This window comes from Vulpes lagopus, chromosome 12 (genome assembly GCF_018345385.1).
Source record: "Vulpes lagopus strain Blue_001 chromosome 12, ASM1834538v1, whole genome shotgun sequence".
NCBI classification, from domain to species: Eukaryota; Metazoa; Chordata; class Mammalia; order Carnivora; family Canidae; genus Vulpes; species Vulpes lagopus.
Genome location: NC_054835.1, coordinates 84,624,868 through 84,651,447, shown reverse-complemented (window position 1 = coordinate 84,651,447; position 26,580 = coordinate 84,624,868). Strand labels below are relative to the sequence as shown.

General features: G+C 40.2%; 2 protein-coding genes across 2 annotated transcripts; both read right to left on the bottom strand.

Annotated features, from left to right (window-relative positions):
* Positions 1-20,900: 20,900 nt before the first annotated feature.
* Positions 20,901-22,651, bottom strand: LOC121473470 (growth-regulated protein homolog gamma-like). Its single transcript, XM_041725884.1, has 4 exons — positions 22,491-22,651; positions 22,272-22,395; positions 22,088-22,171; positions 20,901-21,621 (listed from the first exon to the last, which is right to left on the bottom strand). Exons 1-4 carry the CDS (start codon positions 22,600-22,602, stop codon positions 21,606-21,608), a joined length of 336 nt encoding a protein of 111 aa, XP_041581818.1. The 5' UTR covers positions 22,603-22,651; the 3' UTR covers positions 20,901-21,605.
* A 2,427-nt stretch (positions 22,652-25,078) lies between these two features.
* On the bottom strand, positions 25,079-25,505 carry LOC121473484 (60S ribosomal protein L34). The gene has a single exon (XM_041725905.1). The coding sequence runs from the start codon at positions 25,469-25,471 to the stop codon at positions 25,118-25,120; it is 354 nt and encodes a 117-aa protein (XP_041581839.1). The 5' UTR covers positions 25,472-25,505; the 3' UTR covers positions 25,079-25,117.
* Positions 25,506-26,580: the final 1,075 nt, after the last annotated feature.

Genomic DNA, 26,580 nt, shown 5'->3' with positions numbered 1-26,580 from the left:
TGGCATTAAAGTTGGTAAAGAAGAAGTCAAACTCTCCCTCTTTGCAGATGACATAATACTATACATAGAACACCCAATGACTCCACCCCAAGATTGCTAGAACTCATACAGCAATTTGGCAGTGTGGCAGGATACAAAATCAATGCCGAGAAATCAGTGGCATTTCTATACACTAACAATGAGGCTGAAGAAAGAGAAATTAAGGAGTCAATCCCATATACAATTGCACCCAGAAGCATAAGATACCTAGGAATAAACCTAGCCAAAGAGGTAAAGGATCTATACCCTAAAAACTACAGAACACTTCTGAAAGGAATTGAGGAAGACACAAAGAGATGGAAAAATATTCCATGCTCATGGATTGGAAGAATTAATATTGTGAATAATGTGAAATGCTACCCAGGGCAATTTACACGTTTAATGCAATCCCTATCAAAATACCATGGGCTTTCTTTAGAGAGTTGGAACAAATCGTCTTAAGATTTGTGTGAAATCAGAAAAGACCCTAAATAGCCAGGGGGATATTGAAAAAGAAAACCAGAGCTGGGAGCATCACAATGCCAGATTTCAAGTTGTCCTACAAAGCTGTGATCATCAAGACAGTGTGATACTGGCACAAAAACAGACACATAGATCAATGGAACAGAATAGAGAACCCAGAAATGGGCCCTCAACTCTATGGTCCACTAATATTTGACAAAGTAGGAAAGGCTATCCACTGGAACAAAGACAGTCTCTTCAATAAATGGTGCTAGGAAAATTAGACAGCCACGTGCAGAAGAATGAAACTAGACCATTCTTTTACAGCATACACAAAGATAAAGTGGATGAAAGATCTAAATGTGAGACAAGATTCCATCAAAATCCTAGAGGAGAACACAGGCAACACCCTTTTTGAACTTGGCCACAGCAACTTCTTGCAAGATACATCTATGAAGGAAAGGGAAACAAAAGCAAAAATGAACTATTGGGACTTAATCAAGATAAAAAGCTTCTGCACAGAAAAAGAAACAGTCAACAAAACTAAAAGACAACCTACAGAATGGGAGGAGATATTTGCAAATGACATATCAGATAAAGGGCTAGTATCCGAGATCTATAAAAAACTTATTAAACTCAACAGCAAAGAAACAAACAATCCAATCATGAAATGGGCAAAAGACATGAACAGAAATCTCACAGAGGAAGACATAGACGTGGCCAACATGCACATGAGAAAATGCTCTGCATCACTTGCCATCAGGGAAATACAAATCAAAACCACAGTGAGATACCACCTCACACCAGTGAGAATGGGGAAAATTAACAAGACAGGAAACAGCAAATGTTGGAGAGGTTTTGGAGAAAGGGGAACCCTCTTACACTGTTGGTGGGAATGTGAACTGGTGCAGCCACTCTGGAAAACTGTGTGGAGGTTCCTCAAAGAGTTAAAAATGGACCTGCCCTATGACCCAGCAATTGCACTGTTGGGGATTTACCCCAAAGATTCAGATGCAATGAAATGCTGGGACACCTGCATCCCGATGTTTCTAGCAGCAATGTCCACAATAGCCAAACTGTGGAAAGAGCCTCGGTGTCCATCGAAAGATGATGGATAAAGAAGATGTGGTTTATGTATACAATGGAATATTCCTCAGCCATTAGAAACGACAAATACCCACCATTTGCTTCAACGTGGATAGAACTGGAGGGTATTATGCTGAGTGAGGTAAGTCAATCAGAGAAGGACAAACATTATATGATTTCATTCATTTGGGGAATATAAAAAATAGCAAAAGAGATTAAAGGGGAAAGAAGAGAAAATGAGTGGGAAAAATCAGAGATGGAGACAGAACATGAGAGACTTCTAACTGGGAAATGAACAAGGGGTAGTGGAAGAGGAGGTGGGAGGAGGATTGGGATGACTGGGTGACGGGCACCGAGGGGGGCACTGACAGGATGAGCACTGGTGTTATACTATATGTTGCCAAATTGAACTCCAATAAAAAAAATGTACAAAAAAATAGAAAAATCTTTTCAAAGAAGTAATGGTAAAATATTTTCCAAATTTGGTGAAAAGTATAAACCCACAGATAAGAAGCTCAGTGAACCCAAAGCAGAGGAAACATGAAGAAAACTATACCAAACCATATAATCAAATTGCTCAAAACCACTGACTAAATAAAAAAAAAAAAAAATTAAGCAGCCAGATGGAGAAAAAACACTGTAAGTACAGAGGAAGTAGATAAGAACAGCAGGTTTCTCAGCAATTTAGCACAGTAGTAGGATATAAAACAATATACTCAAATCCAACTTAGCAATATGCCATGTAATAAGTTTTGAAATCAGAAAGTGTGAGACCTCCAATTTTGTTCTTTTTTTTTTTTTTAAGATTTATTTATTTATGATAGACATGGAGAGAGAGAGAGAGGCAGAGACACAGGCAGAGGGAGAAGCAGGCTCCATGCCGGGAGCCCGATGCGGGCCTCGATCCTGGGACTCCAGGATGGTGCCCTGGGCCAAAGGCAGGCGCTAAACCGCTGAGCCACCCAGGGATCCCCCCCCCTTTTTTTCTTTTCAACATTATTTGACTATTTAGGGTCTCTTGAGACTCTATACGAATTCGGGGATGGGTTTTTCTATTTCTGCAAAAATCACCTTTAGGACTTTGATAGGCATTGCATTAAATCTGGTAATGTAAACTGCTTTGGGTATATTGGCATCTTAGAAATATTAAGTCCTCCAATCCATGAACACAGGATGTCTTTCTGTTTAATTTGTGTCTCTAATTTCTTTCAGCAGCATTTTGTAGTTTTCAGTATACAAGTCCTCCTTGGTTAGGTTTATTACTATCAGTTTCATATGAACTTTTGGTGCTATTATAAATGGAATTATTCCTTCATTTCGCTTCTGGATTGGTCATTTTTGGCAACTACTTTTGCTGTAACAAGTTTCTTTGTCTCTGTCTTCTGTAAGTGTTCGTAAAACTGTGGAAGGCTAATTTAGTAGAATGTAGGCAGGGCAAAATTAACTCCCTCACAAGCTCACAAGTTGTTATGATAATGAATGAAAGAGGAAATATCACTACAGCTGCTGAAGACATTAAAATATTAATTAAGTAATAATATAAAAAATAAACAGTTTATATTATTAAAAATAATATAAACAGCTTTAATGCAATCTATGTGACTATTGAAATAAAATAGACAAGTTTATTTAAAAACACAAATCATCTAAAACTGACCCAAAAAGAAATTTAAAAATGTAATAGCTCCATATAGATTTTAAAAAACAAATTAGTAATTAATAACCATCTGACAAAGGAACTTCGGCCAGGGGACCTCACTGGCCAATTCTCGCAAACATTTAAGAGAGCAATAATAACCCTATGTAAATCTCTCAGACAACAGAAGAAGGAACACTTCCCAACTCACCACATGAGGCCACTGTTGCCCTGATATGAAAACATTACAAGAAAGTTCAACTACAGAGTAACAAGAATATTTAAAACAATAGCAAATTTAATAGCAATATGTATAAATATATGTAATGTATCATGTTTAAGAGGGGCTTATTCTGGAAATGTAAGTCTGGTTCAACATTAAAAAAACAATCAATGTGGGCAGCCCCAGTGGTGCAGCGGTTTAGCGCCGCCTGCAGCCCGGGGTGTGATCCTGAAGACCCAGGATTGAATCCCACGTCGGGCTCCCGGTGCTTGGAGCCTGCTTCTCCCTCTGCCTGTGTCTCTGCCTCTCTCTCGCTCTCTCTGAATGAATAAATAAATAAATCTTAAAAAAAAAAAATCAATGTAATTTGCCATAGCAACAAATTAAAGAAGAAAAAACAATGATGTTCTCAATAGATGTAGAAAAAGTATTTGATAGAATTAGATATTTATTCATGATAAAAGGAACTCTCATAAAACTAGAAGTAGAGGGGTATTCATCAAGCTGATAAAGGACATCCAGGAATAACCCACCACGTAGGTTATACTTCATGATGAAAGACTCCTAAGATTAAGAACAAGGCAAGGATGTCTTTTCTCACCATTTCTATTCCATATTGTGCTACTGTCTGGGACTGAATGAAAGGGGTACAAAAGAACTTTTGAGGTTGATGGAAATGTTCTGTATTTTGATCATGGTCTATACATTGTGAAAACATATCAAATTACACATTTAAAATGTTTTATTATATGTAAATTATGCTGAATCAAAATTGATAAAAACATTTGTTGGTTTTCTTTAGATGTAATCCACATCCCTCTCTCACGAAGAAGCCCCCCCCCTTTTTTAAAGATTTTATTTATTCTTGAGAGATGCAGAAAGGCAGAGACACAGGCAGAGGGAGAAGCAGGCTCTATGCAGGGAGCCCCATGTGGGACTCAATCCCAGAACCCTGGGATCATACTCTGAGCTAAAGGTGGAAGGAAGCTCAACCACTGAGCCACAAAGGCACCTAAGAAGCCCCTCTTCTAAGAGTACTGTGCATCTGTTTGATTTTCTGTAATTATTTTGGCCTCTAGAGGGCACCCATAATTCATGAACTCAAAAGCTTGGGAATGATTTAAAAAGTGCATCATTTATGCATGTAAACGCACAGAAAAGAATAATAAGTATGAAAATTTTTCAGTAGAATTGTAAGAATTTAGTAATAAAATTTGCTAAAAGCTTTTTATGACCATAAAACAGAAAATAAAAAATGTTGCTTGTGAAAGAGATGAAGCTTGTTTCATCAGTGTATTTAAATAGTGGACTCTGTTGACTTTCACCATAATCTTGGAATTCTTTTAAAATAAAGCTTCTATTCTTGGTTACAAAAATTATACATGATCATTATAGAAAATGTGAAAGTTACAGAAAAGCTGAATGACAGAAGAAGAGGAGAAGAAGAATCAGTAGAAGGCACTATTGTCATAATATGAAGGCTGTCAACATTTGGGCATATTGCCCCCAGAGATTTCATTTATACATTATTTTTACTTGATTGTAATCACATGTATCAAAATGTTAGAATTTAAGCACCCTTTGATATCTGGCCGTGAAAATGAAGTATAGGGGCTTCTGGGTGGCTCAATCAGTGAAGCATCTGCTTTCGGCTCATGTCATGATCCCAGGGTCTGGTAATCTAGCTCTGAATCAGGCTCCCTGCTCAGTGGAGAGCCTGCTTCTCCCTCTCCCTCTCCCTGCCGCTACCCTGCTTGTGCTCACTCCTCTCTGTCTCTGTCAAGTGAATAAATGAAATACTTAAATAAGTATAAATTAAATACTTATTCATAATGTAAAATGTTCATAATTAGTTGGTTATGTTCCTTTGAAGTGCTTTTAATAGTACTCAACTAGAAAAGTTAAAATGTTATTAATATTTAGTAGTCACATAAAATTGTCCTATTTCTCTGGTGGCTCTACCTTATGTAGGAACATCTACTTGAGTCATCACAACTGGAAAGGGATGGCCAAATAATCTCCACTTAAGTTGTCAGAGGGGAAGAAAATGTAGTATATGAACAGTAAAAAGTCTCAGATGAACATTTAAAAAAACAATTTACATACTATACTATTGTACATTTCCAAGGAAAAAAGAAACTGTACCTACATTGCAACTCAGCTTGCCACATAACAATAACGTGCTTATGTTTAGGTGGAAAGGACAATGAAATGGACAGTAAGCATAAGTCTTGAACCATTTGTGGAATTACCTGTACTTTTATTAAAATCCACTTGGCACAAAGAGTTGTATGTAGATTTTAGGGGATGAGAGGAATAAAGGGAAGAGCGTTAATGTGAATGTCAACAATTATATTTAAAATAAGTAGTATTTACTAATATTTATTGGAAACTTATTATATTCCTGGTACTGTAGGTACTGTGTTACATGCATTACCTTTTCTTTTCGGGACCAGATAATGCAATTAGGGGAAATTAATGAGAGGGTAATGAGAGCAAAAGCCTAGAAGCTCCACAATTTTATCAATATAAAACTTTTTAAGTAAATAATGATGCATTCCAACAATAAAACACTATGTCTCATGTCTCTCTACCTGTAGGGAAATACTTGAAAATATTCACTGAAATTCACCATTCACCAAAACGTGTTTGTACACAAAGCAAGCAAGGTGCAGAACGGTATGCATGGTATTTCCCAATGTGTATCATAAAAGAAGTGTGTGTGTGTGTGTGTATGTGTGTGTATGCATATCTACATGCACACACGCAAACATGTATGCTGGTATACACTATTTTTTCTTTTTTAAAGATTTTATTTATTTATTCATGAGAAACAGAGAGAGAGAGGCAGAGGCATAGGCAGAAGGAGAAGCAGGCTCCCCTCAGGGAGCCCGATGTGGGACTCAACCCCTGAATCCCAGGATCACACCCTAAGACGAAAGCGGACAGTCAACTGGAGAGCCATCCAGGCGTCCCCTGGACTATTTTTTCAAGGATATCTACACATAGAAAATTAGTAATCAGGCAGCCCGGGTGGCTCAGCGGTTTAGCACTGCCTTCAGCCCAGGGCATGATCCTGGAGACCTGGGATCGAGTCTCATGTCCGGCTCCCTGCATGGAGCCTGCTACTCCCTCTGTCTGTGTCTCTGCCTCTCTTTATCTCTGTGTGTCTCATGAATAAATAAATTTTAAGAATATTAAAAAAATTAGTAATCCTAATAGGCTCTCAGAAGGAGAAACAAAAAAAAAAAAAAAAAGAAGGAGAAACAAAGATCTGTAATAGGAAGGAGAGATTTGGGGTTGATTGTGGGGATTTTTTGTTTTTGTTTGTTTTCTACTGTATAACCCTTTTTACCCACTGAATTTTTGTAACACACATATATTTTTTCTTCAACAAATAAATATAGCCAGTTTACCTACTCAATGGTGTAAACTTTAGCTTCTGAATGATTAATAGCATGTTGAGTTAAGTAATTATGGAATGATTATAAAAGCAGTTTGGAATTTAGATCTCTTTCTGCCAGAGGAATATTAAATTTTGAAAGGTTCAAGGAAGACTGGGCTAGTTTTTGGGCCAACTACTGTATATTTTGTGCATTTTAAGGCGTATCATGAGTATAAATAAGAGTTTTTATAGAAAATCAAAAGAGTAAGCCACTTGTTATTTTGCCCCCTAAAATTTATAGGCTGAGGTGGTGTCAGTGCCTCAGAATGGGACCTTATTTGGAGATAGGCTATTTTAAAAAGTAATAAGGTTAAAGTAGGGTCATTGGGGTTGGCTTGTGGTCTCATAAAAAAAGGAGATTAAGGACAGACACGTGTACAGGGGGAAGACCACATGAACATACGGGGAAATTATGACCGTCGGCAAGCCAAGGAGAGAGGCTTCAGAAGAAAACCCTGAGGACACCTTGATCTTGGGCTTCTAGCCTCCTGAGCTATGAGAAAAACAAATTTCTGTGGTTCAAGTCCATCAGCCCCTTTGTTTTGGCAGCCGGAGCAAAGTAGTACTCAACCTAAACTCAGCAATTTTGGCTGCAGGTGATAGGCAGCCATTGAAGAATCTCAAGGAGAAGAATGACCTTTTAAGATCTGCTCATTAGAACAATGGCTTTGCAATGAGTAAGACTGATTGGAAGGGATAACCAGGGGTCTGGGGGACTTGCTAGGAAGGCACATCCATGATGCAGTGAAAGCTGATGAGAGGCATAATTCAGGCAATTTCACAGGAAATTGAGAGGAGGAATTATCTGTGAGATTTGTTAACAGGATAGAAGTTACAGGATCCAGAGACCATTTGGATGCAAAACAGAGAGAGAGGGTCAGCCTGTGATGAAACCTACGTCCCTGGGTTAAGCAGCTAAGTGAATTGTTTATAAAGTAAAATGGAACAACACAGGAGCAGTGGGCTCCCCATGTGAACTCTGGGGAGAGCTAACTAAATTGCAGCAGTGACATGTTAACACTGGCAGCAAGGAAAAACTACAGGAGATAGGCGTCAATCCAGATTAAGATCAAAGCATTTGATGACCCAGTGAGGGAAGGCTCATAGAGCTGGCAAGCGGTAGCAGTCAGGATGTTTGAGACGCCTGATGACTTACCATGTCATGGAGAAGAAATGAACCTCACCCAGAAACACACAGAGGGTCTCTTTGTGGAGGGAAGGCTCAGCATTCCAAGAGGCTGGGTGCAGTCAGGGTGGAGCTGGCCATAACTGAAGCAGAAGTAATGACAGAAAAGGAATATAACAATCCTGACATCATTCCTTGGCTCTGCCCTTGACAGGCTTTATAACCTTGGGCAAGTCAGTTGACTTCTCTTGGCCTCATTTCCTTGCACTAGCAAATCAGGGCAAAAATGAAGTTATTGTAATTATAACACTTCATTAGCTAGTTAATACTTAGAGGGTCAGAAAAAACCTCCCGGAGTAATTTATAAACTAAGAGCTGAAGAATGAGTTAAAAATAAACCAGATAAAATGGCTAGGAGGTGTGGAAGTGAAAGATGTGCTAGTGACAGAGAACAGCATCTGTAAGACCCTGAGCCCAAACAGAAAATGGTACTTTTCAGAGAACCAAGAAGTGATGTGATATAATGAGAACATAAGAGTTCCATCGGGATGAAATGAGAAAATAGAAATTGAAGCAGCTTAGTAATTTGTTCATGGTCACATAGCACTAAGGGTCTGATCTGTGAATTAAGCATGCCTGCACCAGGACTTACATTTAAACTTAACATTAACATCCTGGAGGTGCCTGGGCAGCTCAGTCGGTTAAGTGTCCGACTCTGGACTTGGGCTCAGGTCATGATTTCAGGGTCTTAGGATCAAGCCCCACATTGAGCCCTGAATCAGGCTCCAGGCTCATCCCAGAGTCTGCTTGAGGACTCTCTCCCTCTGCTCCTTCCCCTGCCATGCTCTCTGTCTTTCTCTCTCTCACTCAAATAAATAAATCTTTAAACTATTATTTCTATACAACCTCCCTACAGCACTATACAAAAAGACCACTGCCAAGGGTGATACAAACTTAATATTTCTCAATGTGTTTAGAAAATTACAGAGGGAATGTTCACTTGAGCTTAAATAGAAAAATCCTGATGAGAATGTTAGAAACAGTGTCAGTTATACAGAATTGGGTCACAAAAGCAAGTAAGCTAAACTTAGTCAAATAATTCAACCAACAGCCTACTAGTCCTTGCTTCTACTCTAGTCTTCCAGAAAATATAGAAACCGTCTCAAAATGGATTTTGTGACTAACACAAGAGTTTGATGATTAGTTTTCTATTGTATACTACCATTCATTAAATAGAAAATGAGGTCTAAAAAGCCACAATAGTTGCATTTATTTTACAAATGAAACCTAGATCCAGATCCCTCCAGTTTTATAATGAACTTAGCAGTTGGGTGGTTGTGTTACATACTCTCCAGAGACTGGATGAACTGGTCTGTCTATACCTCTTCCCTGGAGCATTGATCCACAGAAGATTACACATGTTGATTATAAGATCTTCTCTTTGTCCTCCATGTTCTAATGTTTTGCCATGAAGTGCTAAATTGTAGAATTATTTTTGTTTGTCCTGCGTATGATTTGGTGGGATTCCTAAATCTGATGCTTGTTGTCTGATGACCATGGAGATGTATCACTCAGATCTTCCTCCAAAAGCACCTGCTGGAGGAGCTCAGCTGATGTCCCAGGGTGGCAGCTGGCACCTTTTTTAGTGGTGTTCTCATTTCAGTGTTGTTTTCATACACTTCTCTGCTGACTACCCCTGTACCTCCCAAATGCATACTTACGGTTCAACCCTGAGGCTTTCCTTATTTTCCTAGTTCTACCCAGTGATTTGTCAACTGTGCTTGAAGTTGGTCTCCCTCTCCCTTCTTATAAGGGACTTCCTCCTAAGGTGGGGGGGAGGGAAATTTTGCTCAAAATTCCTCATAGCTCAAATACCTATGCTTTGATCTGCATAAGATAATTTATGACCATTTTAGTCACTTACATGCTTAGTGGGTATAATTATAACAGGACTTGCCACATTATATAAAAAGTATAGTCAGAATTCACTAAAATCTATAGCAGAGCTTTTATTTAAATATCAGTGTACTTAAGAAGAAAAATCTTTGCCTCAGGACATTTGGCATGTAGTATACCTGTCTTCAGTCTTTTTAATAATACATCCTCAGGAATAAAGCAAATTCATTATCCGTCTTTCTTTTTTTTAAAAAAATTATTTGTTTATTTATTCATGAGAGACATAGAGAGAGAGAGAGGTAGAGACACAGGCAGAGGGAGAAGCAGGCTCCATGCAGGGAGCCCGATGTGGGACTCAATCCCAGGACTCCAGGATCACACTCTGGGCCAAAGGCAGACGCTAAACCACTAAGCCACCCAGGCATCCCAATTTTCCATCTTTCAATGCAACTCTGAAAGGAGAACATTTGGGTTACTAAGAATGAGAGTACTTCCTTTTAAAAAATGTTTTACTTAAAATTCTAAAATGATTTAATGTTATTTATTTTTAAAAACTACAAAATAAACATATTTCAAAATAAATTTGTCTCAGACATTGCACCAACCATGTATTTAGGATAGAGTGTTCTGTATGTACTACCACAATTTTCTACCATTGACTATGAATAATGTCAGCTAAAATATAAGGTAGAATCCATTCAGCAATAAACCAATCAGAAAGCACTTATTACTGTGTATGTAATATATATAGTACATGTAGCTCTATGCACAAGGTTTTGTGTTAGGTCTGATAATTTACACGTAGATGTCCCAAACTGCCACCAGAGGATATCCTTTTGTGTATTGTTTAGCAGTCTTTTTTTGGGCCTATTATGTTTGTTCTGCTCTCAGAATCTCACTAAAATCTCATTTATTATGGAGTAGGGAGAGGTTGTGTTGTCTAAATCACAAGGAACGTGTTCTGTGAAGTGAACATGTTCTACTGAAGTTCCATTTAAATTAGTTCTGAAGTCTCCACTGCTGTTCACAGACCAAAGGGCTCTACTTGCATCTCCAGAGTACAGAAGTTCATTAAGTTCAGACATGACCATCTCACCATAGTTTGAACTCAGTGTGGAAATTCCAGGATTTAAACATAATATATTCAACGTTCACTTCTGGTTTAAAAAAAAGAAACTCTTTAGAAATGATTAATAGCAGGTGACTTCCTTGAACTTAGAAAGCTAAAAAACATCTGTGATAAGTAGTATACTTAGTGGTGAAAAGTATAAGGGGTTTGTTGAGAACAAAGTACCTGCTATCATCACTTCTATTCAAGCTTGTACTGAAAATTTTAGCCAATGCAGTAAGACTAGAAAAAAAAAAAACATAAAAATTTATAAAGAATGGAAAAAAAAACCTGCCATTAAGAGCAAATGGTATAATTGTCTATGTGAAAGATTCAAAATAATTAAAAAATACATAATTAGGAGACTGTTGGATACAGAATTAAAAAAATCAGGAAATGCAATTTGATAGACACCACTTACAGTAATTAGCATCAGAATGCAAAAGTCCCTAGAAATAAGCTTAAGGTATAATGTTCAAAAAGTCTACTTATATTTATTTTTAAAAAAGATTTTATTTATTTATTCATGAGAGACACACAGAGAGAGAATGGCACAGACACAGGGAGAAGCAGGCTCCATGCAGGGAGGCCTACGGGACTAGATCCCAGGTCTCCAGGATTACACCCTGGGCTGAAGGCAGCACTAAACCACTGGGCCACCAGGGCTGCCCATAATGTTCAAGAAGTTTAAATGTTATTTAAAGATCTCAATTTATGAACTCTCTCAAGGTCACAATATGGAAGATTTCCTATTTTATTTATTTTTAGTTTTTAAAAAATATTTTATTTATTCATGAGAGACACAGGGAGAGGCAGAGACACAAACAGACTCCCCGCAGAGAGCCCAATTTGGGACTTGATCCTAGGATCAGGGATCACGACCTGAATTAAAGGCAGACACTCAACCACTGAGCCATCCAGGTGTCCCAAGAGTTGCTATTTTAAAGATGCATCAACTACTCCTACCCAAAATGATTTATAAATCCAATGCTCTTGCACTCAATATTCCCATACTGACAAGTTGATTCTAAGATATATTTGAATGAAGAGCTAAGACACTTCTAAAGAAGAGCAGCAGTACACAAAACATGTTTTTAAAAACTTTTATGAAGTAGCAAAATAGAACAAATGAGCAAAAAACACTTCACATAGGGTCAAATACACTTATAATTATGCAAAAAGATATTCAAATGCACTTGTAATTATGCAAAAAGATATTCGATCTCATTTGTGATAAGGGAAAGGCATATAAAACGACAGTAAGATAATCATTTTACATTAGTCAACAATTCAAAAAGTCGGCCGAATACAAGTGTTGGCCAATAGGGGGAGGAAGAGGAACATTCAGAAATTGATTGTAGGTGGACTAAGTCTGTACAACCCTTTGGAAAATAGCATTATTTGATGAAGTTGAGGAGGTGTATACAGCCTTCTCTGCCCCTAGTTTCCCATCTCTGGTGATGAGGATATGTCCTCACTTCCTGATGCAGGGTGAGTACCTTTCACGTGGGAGATTTTGTCTCTGCTTTCAGGGGGACAGAGGGGAGTCTGAATGTCCTTACATAAGCTGTTTCCTAAGTAGTTTTTACTTAAACAATCAATGTGCAATTGGGACATTGCACATTTTGGGACAGCCTGCCCTTGGCTCCTACAGTTTCATCAAGATAACCAATATAAGCATAAAGTCAACTATATCAGGGATAATCTTTTTTTAAAATATCTTATTTATTTATTCATGAGAGACAGAGAGAGAGGCAGAGACATAGGCAGAGGGAGAAGCAGGCTCCCCACGGGGAAGTGAGATGTGGGAGATGTGGGACTTGATCCCAGGACTCCGGATCACGCCCTGGGCGGAAGGCAGATGCTCAACCACTGAGCCCCCAGGCGTCCCTCATTCTAAAAATTTATTAATATGGTAATTAATTGTGAGACCTTACGAATAAAATAATTTATTTTTATTATATAAATATAATAATATATATTATTAATATTATAAATATATTATATAAATAAAATAATTTATTTTTTATTATAAAGATTATTATAAAATAATCTGCAACCCAACATTAAAATAAACGTCCGAGATTGACTTTCAGTCTTATGACTACTATCATCCTTAATAAGAGAAGTACAAACCATCGTAGTCCGTATTTCAAGGTAATTAAATAGATTTTATTCTGCGTCTACTTAGACTTCTTGACAATCTGCATGTATGTGTGGTTTAATTGTAGATACTTCAGTTTTTGTTTTGCTTAAAGCAAAAAAAAAAAAATTCTCTTTAGATATAGTTTCTTTTTTATGAAACTTTCCAGTGGATAAAAGGGAAAAAATATAAAAAGTTTGATTTCAGACCTGGGTAGATTCAGCATTATAATGTTCTTTATGCACCGCAATCTGGAGATTAATTTTTATTGCTTTCCCTTTCCCTGTTGAAGAATGAAAGGAGAAGATTCTCAAAGGGGTATTTATTAGTTATAAGTCAATAAGGAAGTATAATCTATTTTTCTAGTTTGTTTATTTGGAAGGGATGGGGAGCAAGAAATGTAATACATTTGTTAACAGAGGTATAAACTTTTTGCTTTATTACTTTTTGGGAATGGAACTATGCAACCTTGAAAGATCTATAAAACAAAAAGCATGAAAAAAAAACAAAAGAAATTTAGAAAACCCCTACAAGACATCCCTTGGATTAAAGCCCCAAGTCAGTAAACCAAGACTTACTACCTTATCTAACTGCAATTTCAATTGTACTCCTCAAAGATTGCAAACTTTAGCCATTCAAAATGGAATCTCCTGGTCAATACTAGGAAATTTACTGATAGACCCCTTCCATTTTCCTTAGGAGGACTGCTTTGTCTTAACAATGCATTTCTTGCTAATACAGTCCTTCCTTTCTCTTCCTTCCTTTTATTTATTTATTTTTAAAATGCCGCCTCTCTACCTTTAACAACCTTTTTTGTTGGGGGCACCTGGGTGGCTCAGTAGATGGAACTTTGGATTCTTCTGTTCAGCTGGCTCAGGTCAAGATCTCAGGGTTGTGAGTTTGAGCTCTGAGTTGGGTTCTGCACTCGGGACAGTGTACCTGGGATTCTCTCCCATTCCCTCCCCCTGCTGCTTCTCTCCCGGTGTGCCCTTGCATGTTGAAGGCTCTCTTCCTTTCTCTAAAATAAATAAATAAATAAATAATTTTTTGTTGTTGTTGTTAGAACCTTTTTTGTTGCTTGGCTCAGTGGAGCTACCCTCTACCTGCTAGATGGAATTCTACCTAACTCATTAATCATTTAATGAAGCCAATCAGATCCTCAGATTTATTCAGTTGAATTTTGTTGTTTAGCAGATCCAATGCCATTTTCAGTTAATGATGATTTAGAGAATATCGTCATGAGAAAGTCTGTGCATCTTTTTAAAAATCATGTTTACACAAAGCACGAAGTGAATATACTTTAACGTATCTTTGCCTTTGCCTATTTGCCCAATAATATTTAAGGTCTTAATGGAATCTACCATCAGTTGATAAATTAAAAATTCTTGTCTTGTCAAGAGCAGTGTGTTTAGCTTTAAAGTTCTCAAAACTGGGACGCCAGGGTGGCTCAGCAGTTGGGTGTCTGCCTTTGGCTCAGGGCGTGATCCCAGAGTCAGTCCCACATCGGGCTCTCCACAGGGAGCCTGCTTCTCCCTCTGCCTGTGTCTCTGCCTCTCTCTGTGTGTCTGTCATGAATAAATAAATAAAATCCTTTAAAAAACAAAACAAAAACAACAAAGTTCTCAAAACTGAATTACTGACAGTGGCATATTAGATCAAATTCTACTCATTGTTTTGTTAAATGGCCTTGGTTATGTGGCCACACATGTGTTATTTAAATGTGTTATTTAACACATTTTCTGCATCAATAAATCAAACCCTTTAAATAATTCAGTTATTGATACAATGCCACTATACACATAACCTCAATAATCAGAATATCTCATTTGTTTTTATAGGAAAAGTGTCATTGAGTTGTGTCTACAAAGACAAATAAAAGCTCAGGATACTGAAAAAAGGCTGATAAATATTGTACTCATAATCATGCTCCAAGAGGCACAGCTTTTGACAGGGTTGGCTTATTAGGGAAAAATCTCAATATAAAATAAGATGGAATGAATTTATAACTTTCAACTGATTACTGGCTTCTTGGACTTTACGCCAAATGAAAAGCAACCTCAATGAATCAGAAACACTAAGATATAATCATGAGTCTCAATTCTCTATGTTGAACTAATGGTGATTATATTGTGGGTTACGAGCATTTTGTAGTCACCGTGATAAGAAAATACATGTACAAACATAAGATAAAAAATATGTGGGGAATCAAAATAAAAGGAGTTTCTAACATGAAATTACAGTTCAGGATTTAATGGAATTAAAATGAATTATTATGGAATTTGTCAAAGTCATCATGGTTAGGTTTTCAGGGACCTTTACTTTCAAATATGGATCTCTAACTTGAGAACTTTGACCCAATGCCAGATTAATAGTACATTTCATTTGCAGTGAATTCTAGACCCTTAATATTCTAAGATGATCAAATTCTCACATTTTACCATGGTCTTCAAGCTGCGGTGAGGGCTATACAAGTTTCTAAGTCACATCAAATAGTCCATTTTGAACTGCATCATCCTTTTCACTCCTCAGAAATAATTATGTATTTCTGACACAGGAACCATATACTGTACTAATAGTAACAACCATTTGTTTATATGGATTTTTTAAGAGTTTTTTAAAAAATATTTTATTTATTTATTCATGAGAGACATACAGAGAGAGGCGGGGACACAGGCAGAGGGAGAAGCAGGCTCTCTGCGGGGAGCCCAATGTGGAACTCAATTCCAGGATCACAACCTGAGCCGAAGGCAGATGCTCAACCCAGGTGCCCCTGTTGAGAATTGTCTTATGCCAGTACTACTGTACACAATTTTAGTGTATTATCCTGAAACCTTACAATGATGCTGCAAGGATTGTTTTTATTTTGCCAATGAGGACATTGAAACTCAGATGAGGTAAGTAATTTGGCAAGGTCACGAGAAGAGGAAGAGATTGTTTTTTCTTTCAAGTGTGTGTAGCCACAAGGCCCATAACTTTTCTTCACCCCACACTGCAGTGGCTCATGGAGAAGGGTCTAAGGGGAATCTGGAGAAGCCAAGGGAAATGGTGGCTTTACCATGTGTTCACAGAGGATGCTAGCGTCACAGTCAACCCACAGGCCTCTTTGACAGTCGTGCGAATTGGACTAATATTCAAAAACCTTGGTTCTCCTTCTTGTTTTGTACTTAGATAGCTCTGAGGGAGCTGAGTTAGGCAGTCTGTGTCATTGTGTGTGTCTTGTGGCCCAAAGAGCAGAATTCTGAGTTCTAATTGGCTGCTACAGGTCCGGGTCCATTTGATTTGTTCACGACTGCCCAGGCCAGCCTCATTTTCTTTTCAAAGGACTGCTAAAAGTAAAAGGTACAATCTCAGTCACCTGTCTCTGTCGCTTTGAAGGCAGAGGATAAAATGTTTCCCTGGGAATACCACATGCACAGGTGAAGATACGGTTCCAGATGTGAGCTAGAGAACTTAATACAGTGCTAGCAAGAAGACTTGTGCCTCAGGCTCTGGTTTATGGAAAACTTTATTCTATTTATTTATTTTTAATAGATTCTATCTATTCACTCATGAGAGAGACAAACACACAGAGGCAGAGACACAGGCAGAGGGAGAAGCAGGATCCACGCAGGGAGCCCGACACGGGACCTGATCCGGGGACCTGATCCTGGGACCTCAGGCCCACGCCCTGGGCCCAAGGCAGGCACTAAACCACCGAGCCACCCAGGGACCCCCTATGGAAAACTTTAGATAAAGCAGGACTCTCCTCTTATAATTTCTCTGTTCCAGCAGAGAAAACATTACCCCGTATTGGTTATTGCCCTACTGCCATCCCTCTTATGTCTCACAGCCTGTCCGTTTCTGGAAGTCTCTAGAGATAACTCAGAACTCTCAAGTAAGGAATCATGTTCACAGAGTGGGATCATCCATCATTCCTCTTCTTTTGCTCTGGCTTCTTTTCCCCAGGAAACCTCAGGCACTGCTGCCATCACTGTTTCCTGATGGCTTCTCAAAGTCAATGGTCATACTGCATCTCACTGTTCTAAGACTGATCTGAAGAAAGAACATCTTTCCTGCCCTCATCGTGTGACCATCCTCCCAATTACTCTTTCCTCCACTTCATACCTTGGTATTCCCAATGGAAGGCTGTCTCATACTCCAAATCTCAACTTCATGTAGACAATTTAATGTGATACCCTCTTTTGCCTTTTCTGTTTGCTCCAAGAAAGCTTTCGTATCTATGAGAGTGTCAGCCGAGAGAAAAGGAGATGAAACTGAAAAACAAAGGCCTTTATTTGAAGTTTCAGAATTGCAATTCTAGGAGCACAGTTTCCAATAAAACCAGAAAAGTGTCACACCAGAGGTGAGAGGGCAGTTTTTATGAGAGGAAGAAGAGAGGGTAGCCACAGGACTTGAATTAGGGAGGAGGAGGAAAAATAAGTCATGACTGGTACTTCTAGATTGAGCCACCTTTGTTTACACTTTGATCAACTCATATGTTGGTGTTGTCTAATGAGGCCACTTGTGGTATGCACTAATTAACTACTCTGCTCTCACAAAGTATGTACTGGCAGTTTTATGGGCTGCCTGCCAACTGCCCTGTTGGTTTTGAGAGCAACTGCTTGCAAAACAATCACTCTTGACTGGCCCAGTTTAAAAGTTACTTTTGTCCAGTTGGAAAGTTCATGAGAAAAGAAAATGTAGCTTCCAAACAGAGTTGCTCATGTTCAGAAATTGTGTAGTCTCTCAAGAGCAAGCCAGAGGACCAATGCTTAATGCAGATGGAGACCCTCCTCTTGCTCTTCCAGTCATTCATGTCTTCCTTCCAGTTACGTGATAAATATATTTTGGTTCACTTCGAAGCTTTCCAGTAGTAGCAGTCTGGAGAAATGACTTAAATTTCCTTTTGTTAACCTTAGGAACATTAACAGTAGCTGCATTTATTGAACATTAGCCAGTGTTGGCACCATTTTGGCTTCTCCCACAACTTCCAACTTCTCTTCTACAATATGTGTGTTGTGTTAGCCTCATGAAAAGTGCTTTGAACACTGAAATTCAAGCCTCTTGTGGAAGGCTGCCTAATGGTTCCTGGAAGATGTCCACCCCCTCTCCCCAGAGCCTATGCAATTTGTCGATAGCCTTTACCTTCATTGTAAAATAAACTTTGTTGATATGATTACATTAAGGATCTTACAATGGGAAGATTATTCTGGAGTACCCTGGAGAATCCTGACTAGGCCTGGAAGAATCACAAAGATTCTTATAAAAGGGATGTGAGAGAAGTCAGAAGGACAGGAAGAAAGAGATTGAAAAGCCTATGCTGATGGCTGGGAAGTTGCAGGAGGATGGTCATGAGCTTCGGAAGACTGATGGCCTCTGGAAGTTGGAAGGATCAAATCAATGGATCCTCTCTCCTGCGGTTTTCAGAAGGAACCAGTACTGAAGCCTGACTTCTGACTTTTGCCTGATTGAACTAACTTAGGTCTTCTAACCTCCAGGACTGTAAGAGAATAAGTTTGTGTTTGTTTTAAGCTGCTGAAGTTGGGATCATTTGTTACAACAGCAACAGAACACTGGTGCTCCCACTTTCAGCCAGATTGCTCCCCCTCCTCTCCAGAATTCAGGAGCCACTGTCATCTCTTCAGCACTGCTTAGCAACTTACTTGAATTTTAATGCTCCATTCTAGTAACAACTACAAAGAGGAGATTCTATTCTCGTACACCTTTTATGAAAGGAGATATGGGATTTCCATGAATCAAGAATTTTGACCGTGAATCTACATAGAAAGTGTTAGGACTAGAAAGCCACTGTGAAACCAGTCTAATTCTTTTTTTTAAAGTTTTATTCATTTATTCATTAGAGACACAGGCAGAGAGGCAGGGACATAGGCAGAGGGAGAAGCAAGCTCCCTTCAGGCAGAGGGAGCCTGATACAGACTCGATCTCGGGACCCTGAGATCATGACCTGAGCCAAAGGCAGACACTCAACCACTGAGCCACCCAGGCGTCCCCAGACCAGTCTAATTCTTCACAGCCACTGTTCTCAATCAACATATGAACCAGTCGAAACTTCTTCATCTTTCTTTTCATTGACCAAGTTAACATGGCCTATGTGGAAATTTAATATTCATACTTTAAAATTTTATCCTGAATGCATCAGACAGATTTCTTAGTAATTACCTCCCAGTGAATGAGTGTCACTTTCGCTTGCCTGTGGCCTGATGCCTGGGGTAATGTGATGAGACCCAGATCAGTTGTCCCACTTCAAAGGTGTGGGGATGGTTACTGGGAGGAAAACAAGCAGTTCTGCTTATAAAGGGGAAGGAAGACTTTGTTCTATTGCCCTCCTAAAAGGGTCTCCTTCAAAAAGCAGTAAGCCTAAATCCCAACTCTAACCTCTTGTGGTGTAAGTAAATCTTTCCAAGGGTCAGATTGCCCCTAATCTCCTCTGGTAAGGCCCATGGATATATCTAAATTCTATGGCTTTATCTCTTTTGACATGTAAATACCCAGAGAGATAGCATTCTAGTCTCCCCAGCACCCCCAGGTTATCCTGACACCTGGATGTAAACCACTGGGTCCTCTTTCAGGATATTAGAAAAATTTTACTGTTAGGATTAGAGCAATTAACTAGACAAATGTCAGATTTGATACTCATGATCTGTGAAGAGGCAAGGACACTGAGAAATAAGAACACTGAGAAATCCAAAGAGTTTCAATTCCCACAGCCTAAAATATATTGCTCTCTACTGGGGGATAAGGAAGGTGTCATGCTGGCATGTCTGGAGCTTCCAGAATGGTTTGCATGTGTTTACCTCTATACAACTTAAAGATTGCTGTTCTGTCTTATCTCATTTGTTCTGAGCATGTATCACTGAATTTAGGAAGAGACTTAATTTTCAGGGGAGGACACAGAGGCTCAAAATAGCTGTTTCTTGTCCATAGTTACCCAGCTACTTAACAAGGGTGGGCATGTGCCACCCCTTTCCTCCTGCTAAAAGCTATACACGTGCCCAGGAACAGGTCCTGAATCAGAGACAAGCCCACACTATATCTGGCCTTCCCCACAGGTACACAAAGTCTCTTCCCTTTCAAATTTAGAACACATTCTCTTCCAGATGCCTCAGATCTTTCCACATCAGGATATGCCTTTGTTTCTATTGTGAAACCTGGATGTATTCCAGATGTGTCCTGGGACCATTTAAAGTTTGCAGATTTAGAACCATTTAAACCATCACCAGACTTGTGAAGCACCTGAACAGCCTTACACTTGGTGATTGTTATCTTGCCATGAAGATAAGAAAACAAAGACCTTCACATTTAGACCTTTAGATGAAACACTTACCAGCTCACTTTTTCCCATTACACAGTTGTTTGAGTTCTAAAGAAGAATGCAATTTACAGTTTAGCTCCTAGCATCATTAAGAGGGAAAATAATGTATAATTGAAAAACCATTTAAGAAGAAAATTTAAATAAGATCTCTTTTTAAGATATGTATAAACATTCGCAAAATTTTAAAGAGCTACCATTGAATAATGGTTGGTTATGCTGAAACAAAATGGGAATTTTATGTAAAACAGATTCTCAAGATGGGGGACTGCAAGGACCTGGAAAAAGCATCAGATAGGCCTTCATGAACAGGAGTGGTACTAAGAAGTGTCCACTAGTGGCAGTCTCGAGGTGGATGTGACCTACAATCTGTCCTAAATTGACAGTGCTTGGGTATTCAGGAGGAACAGCAGATCAAGAAGAAAAAAACGAAGCAAGGAACTTTTGTAAAAAGCTTTTATTTTCATGCTCTTTGTAAAAATACATCAATAAATATTTGAACATCTCTATTCCAAGATATAGAGAAACACCGTATAATTAACACGAAACAAGGCATTATGCCTTACAAGGAAGACATAAAATGTCCAAGGGATATTTAAAACATTGGAGTTTTTAAAGCTTCAACATCAGAAATGTTGACCACATAACTGTGAAACTCTCTCAATAAATAACAACTGGCTTTGTTCTCAACAGTACAAAGACAGATGCATACATTCCACAACCTTAACAGTGATATATTTGCTTGGATCCCACACTATCTCCAGCCTTTATCATGGTGAATCACGATATGGCATGGTTACCCCCACCACCACTCCCCCAGAACTTAACGAAGAATATTTAAGACTTATCATCTACAAACTAAATAACAAAACCGAACCAACTTTGATGCAACATCAAAAAGACCTTTTAGAAATAATAGCATAGCACATCAGCAAAATCCACGAGCTAGGACATTAATATGTGTTAGCTTTGAGAAAATAAATAAATAAATAAATAAATAAATACATATGTCAAAAAATAATGAATACTCATAGGAAATAACCAAACGGCATTAAACAATCCAGGTGGTCTCAGGAGGTTTTTGTTTCTCTTCTTTTGCTTCCCTTGCACTCAGGCTGCTGCAGTTAAGCCATAGGCTGCCGCAGTCTCTAGCTCAGTGTGCGCTGTCCCTGCGATGAGAAAATGATTGCGTTAATAGGGCTTGATACATGAGCTGCAGAGTCTGTGCCTCGCAGTCACTATCTACATCCCTGTCTTTTGTGGCAGAAAATGCCAGGGTCCCGGATGCTGTTTAATTAGGAATTAAGGGCCTATTAAGGGCTTATGATCACAGCTATATTCCTAGCTTCAAAGAGCCAGCTTGTCAGGTCACTAAAGGGAACATTCGGGTCGTCACTTAAACCTCACAGCAGACACCTCGAAATGGCTATTTTTACTATTCTATATTATTGAGACTTGAAAAGATTCAATGCTCTCGCTGGAGTTATAGAAATAAGAAGATCATGTTAAGGGCAGGGATTCACTGCAAAGTCCCGGATTTCCAGTCCTTCAGCTACACCCTGGGTTTACAAATACCCTGCAGGTGTCTGGGACCAACAACGCTGGTCCCAGGTGTGGACGGAAGGCACGACTCACTTGCTCAGGATCTTCTGGATCATTCTCTTGACCAGCGGGGCCTCGGGGTTGAGACACACCTCGCGTCCGTCCTTGAGAGCGGCTCTGCGGAGGGAGGGCAGGATGCGCGTGGGCAGGATGCGCGTGGGCAGGCGGCGGGGCTGGGGGCTGGGGGCTGGGGGCTGGGGGGGGCGGCATCACTTACACGACCTCGGTCTGGGCGCAGTGGGGGCCCGAGGGCGTCACCTGGACGCTGCGGATGTTCTTGAGGTGGATGCCCTGCAGGGTCTGCAAGCACTGGCAGCGCAGCTCGGCGACCACCGGCGCCCCTGCGGGGACGGGAGAGCAGCTGGGTGGGCGCGCTGGCCCGGGGGGCGCCCACCGGCCCGCGGCCCGCCCGTGGCCCCGGGGCGCGGAGTCTCACCTGCGGTGCCTGCGGGGCCCAGGAGCAGGAGCAGGAGCAGGAGCAGCCGCGCGGCGCCGAGGAGCCGGGGGGCGCGGGGGGCGCGGGGGGCGCGGGGCGCGGCGGGGGCCATGGGGCTCGGCTCGGAGGGGCGGGCGGAGCGGCCTCTGGGGCTCCGGGAGCCGGGGAAGCCCTTTTATCGGCGGCCGGCGGGGGACGGGGGATTCCCGGGTCCGGAAGGGGCAGGGCAGGGCCCGCCCGGCCACCCCCACCCCCGCCCCCGCCCCGGGCCTCCCGCCGGGCCCTGGCGCGCGGGGCCGTCTCCTCCCTCCTGAGTCCCGGGGGGTGGGGGGGGGGGGCCCTGCCTGCGTCCGCGCCACGCGCCAGGGTCAGGCTTCCTGGAAGTGAGTTACCCGGCCTGGGGGGTGAGGCCCGGGGAGGGGTGACACGGTGTCTGTCTGTCACTTAGCGCATGAACGTCTTCTGCTTTGATGACTTTGCTTAGGTTCGCACGAGCAGACTCTGTTCAAACACCTTTGTCATCTCACAGTAGACATAGGAACGGGGATCCCGGGGGGCGCAGCGGCTTGGCGCCTGCCTTTGGCCCAGGGCGCGATCCTGGAGACCCGGGATCGAATCCCACATCGGGCTCCTGGTGCATGGAGCCTGCTTCTCCCTCTGCCTGTGTCTCTGCCCCCCCCCCCTCTCTGTGTGACTATCATAAATAAATAAAAATTAAAAAAAAAAAAAGGAATGTGCGCCTTGTTCCTGGCACTTTACAATCACAAATAAATCAGACTTTGTGTCATATCCTGAAGGGGTGAGGGGATGAGCGCGCCCAGACTTGAGCTCAGTGTTCAAGGCAGAGCGCCTTGACCTTACAAACCTCCCTTCCTCTACGCAATTCTGGAACTTCCAGAGCTGGAAATCCATGTAATCTATGAATATCACTTTTTCGGTGTAGACAGCCCGGATTAGTCCGCGAGGCAAGGGGATTAGAGCTCAGGTCAGAGCTGCTGCGGGAGGGGAAGCCGCCTCGGGCCCCCGCGGTCCGCAGCTGCTGCTTTTGTCCAAGCACAAAACTGCTCAGAGGAACCAGGAGCCGATGCCTAGTGCGAGCAGCATCTTTGCTCCCCTAAATAGCAAAAAGAGGTGGAATATTTAAGTGCTAGACCACGAATCCTTGTTTTATGCTCAGGAATCTCATTTCATCGGTGGACTTTCCTGTCTCCCGTGATTCGATATCCTCTCTAGACAACCGCAGTCATATTTTGTTTTTTACTGATTTCTGATAAGACATTTCAAGCTGGGACTCCAGCCGTTGTCATTCAGTAGCTCATTTTTCACCCTTAGTTTTCATGTTTTCTGTTGGGTTACACGTGGGTTTCAGAGGACTTAGGTGTGATCCTGGATGCAGGTCCGAGGCCACTGGGGTCGCGCACCGCACCGGTGTGTAGGGCGGGAGAGAGATCAGAGGGAGGAGACGCTCGGAGGCGCACAGGGGCGCGGAGCCCCACTTGGTTCCATGTTCCGCGCTGCCACGGTAGGAAGTGCCCTTGTGCCCACCACAGGTATCAGACATTTAACTTCCCTTTGCTTCCGTTTCTCACCTGTAAAATGGAGATTAAAAGTAGCATCCGCCTCAACAGGTTGTGATGACGTTTACAAAACACCAGTACATACGATATGCTTTAAATCATTTCTTAAATAAATGAAATAGAAATTGCTTTTTTTGACACTACTAAACTGAAACTCACTTGGAGATAAAAAATCCCTGTACAAAGAGAAATAAAATTTAAAAAAGAAAAACACCTCCTTCAATCAATATATGATTTTTGTACTATTCTTTATCCTTAAGAGAAAACTCAAAATGAATTTTTTGGGGGCTAGTTTGTCCCATAATTTTAATTGTTCAGTAATCTCATAATTCTAATTTCAGTAATTTCAACAAAAAATGAGAATAAAAATAAAGATGATCCATCTTATTAGAAAACATTACGAATGGCTAAATTACAAATAAAGATTTGTCTTTACATTTTTTTCAGTGATCACCAATCCTGCAGAAAAAACCACAAGAAATCTAATTTTTTTAAAAGAAGTAGGAAATGAAAGATGACCTAACATATTTATAAAATATTAGTAACTTAGCAATCTTTGAGAATTTGTGTCTAGTGTTGTTATCCTCATTTTTCTAGGATTCGCAATTGAAAATACTGTGGGGGTTTTGTGGGGGTTTTAAGATAATTAGTAGCTCAGAATTATAATAACTATTCTTTATATTTTAAAAATATGATTTTATATTTCTGATTTTAGTTGTGTATCTGCTTATTATAGATAAATTATGAAGGACAGAAAACACTAAGAGATTGTTATGAAGACTTTTTCAGAGGCACCTGGGTGGCTCCATCTGCTAAGCATTTGCCTTTGGCTCAGGTAATTTGCCGAGGTCTTATAGTTAACAAAATTCACAATTTGAGCTCAAGCCAGTGCTGCGTTAGCCACTGCATCTTAAAAAAAAAAAAAAAAAAAAAAAAAGACAAGTATTAGATAACCAGGAGAGCAGATTTGTTTTGTTTTAGTTGGTTTATTTTTTATTATTTTTTTTCAAGCTTTTTGATTTTTATTACTCAAAAAAAATCCTCATTTTTTTATTTAGCTTTCTGACTCTGTGCTTGTGCCTTCAACACTTTCACAACGATTTTCTGCTCCTCAATAAGGAAAGCACGCTTGATCCTGTCACGAACACACTTAGCACACATGGAACCACCATAGGCCCTGCTGACATGTTTTTTCGTTTTAGACAATCTCATAAGGACTTTAGGTCTCACCGCACGAACTCCTCGAAGTCGGCCAGGACACACGCCACATGCAGACTTTGGTGCTTTCCCAACCTTCTTGGTATAAAGGTAAACGATTCTATTGCCAGGAGTTCGGGACAGCCTAGTTTTGTTAGAGGCTGTATTGTAGGACAGCCTACGACGGTATGTCAAACGCTGAACCATTCTGAACGCCTATGGACGCCGTCCCCGGAAGAGGAAAAAGGAGTTTTAGTTGGTTTAAATGTTTGCTATTCTCATGGCTAAATAGTTCAACTTCACCTTTCCTAAGGCTTAAAAATAGCTAACTGCTCAGAAGTCTCCAGTGTTTTATTTCACTGGTGAGAAGTTTCTTTTGTGGAATGAATAAGCTATACTTAAATTCAATAAAATCTACATTTATCTATCTCTCTGATTTTCCACATCAATGGATTTATGCTTCCCAAATCAGGTCAGTGGGATGAACACTCTACTCAGAGCTTCCCAGAAGGGAACTGGGCATTTTAGCTCTCATTTGCTGAAATAAGGATCACAGTTTTCTGCTTGATGCAGTTTGGGTACTTTATCATATTTTAATATGGAAATATTTTGCCTCCAGCATTAGCAGGAGGCTATCCAGAATTTTATTCTCTTTAAAGTTAAAAAAAAAAAAAACCCAGAGAAATATTGTTCTAATGCTTTCCAGATCCAGTCCAAAGTATTGGCATAAGCAAATAAGAAGGGTGAATGAATAGAGCATCAAAAAATATATACTAGTGGCCAAGGCCAAGAAGCAGCCTCATATTTACAGAACTGTCCATCATTTTACATCTAAGACTTTCTTGATAAGCATCAGTTGCTTACAAAATGAAGTACAAAAGAAAGGGTCTTTCTACCTGAATATATCAATTCTCCTAATTCAATCCCTAACAGTCCCATATTTGTTTTTTTCAGACAATTTAAAGAGCAATGGTGCTCTAAAACCTAAAAAATAATCCAATTTGATGTTTTTGCAAGTGTCCTCCCCAGCTAATTATTCATTTTGAGCTGAATGACAGGTTTCTATGCCCAAACTTTAATGCAATCACCAATCTTAAAAGAATAGAGCATCCCTAAAATAAAAACATTGGTGACTAAGTCCCATTGTGAGCTACCATATTTACTACATCTTGCAGATCTGATTGACATTATCTAATCTGCCTTTGCAACCCAGACCTGGTGCTGCCTCCTGAGATGATGGGGCCAAAGGAATGGGGTGGTAGAGTGCTGCTGTCCCCACTCTGGCCTCGGAGAAAGTATGACATCACAACTGTCAC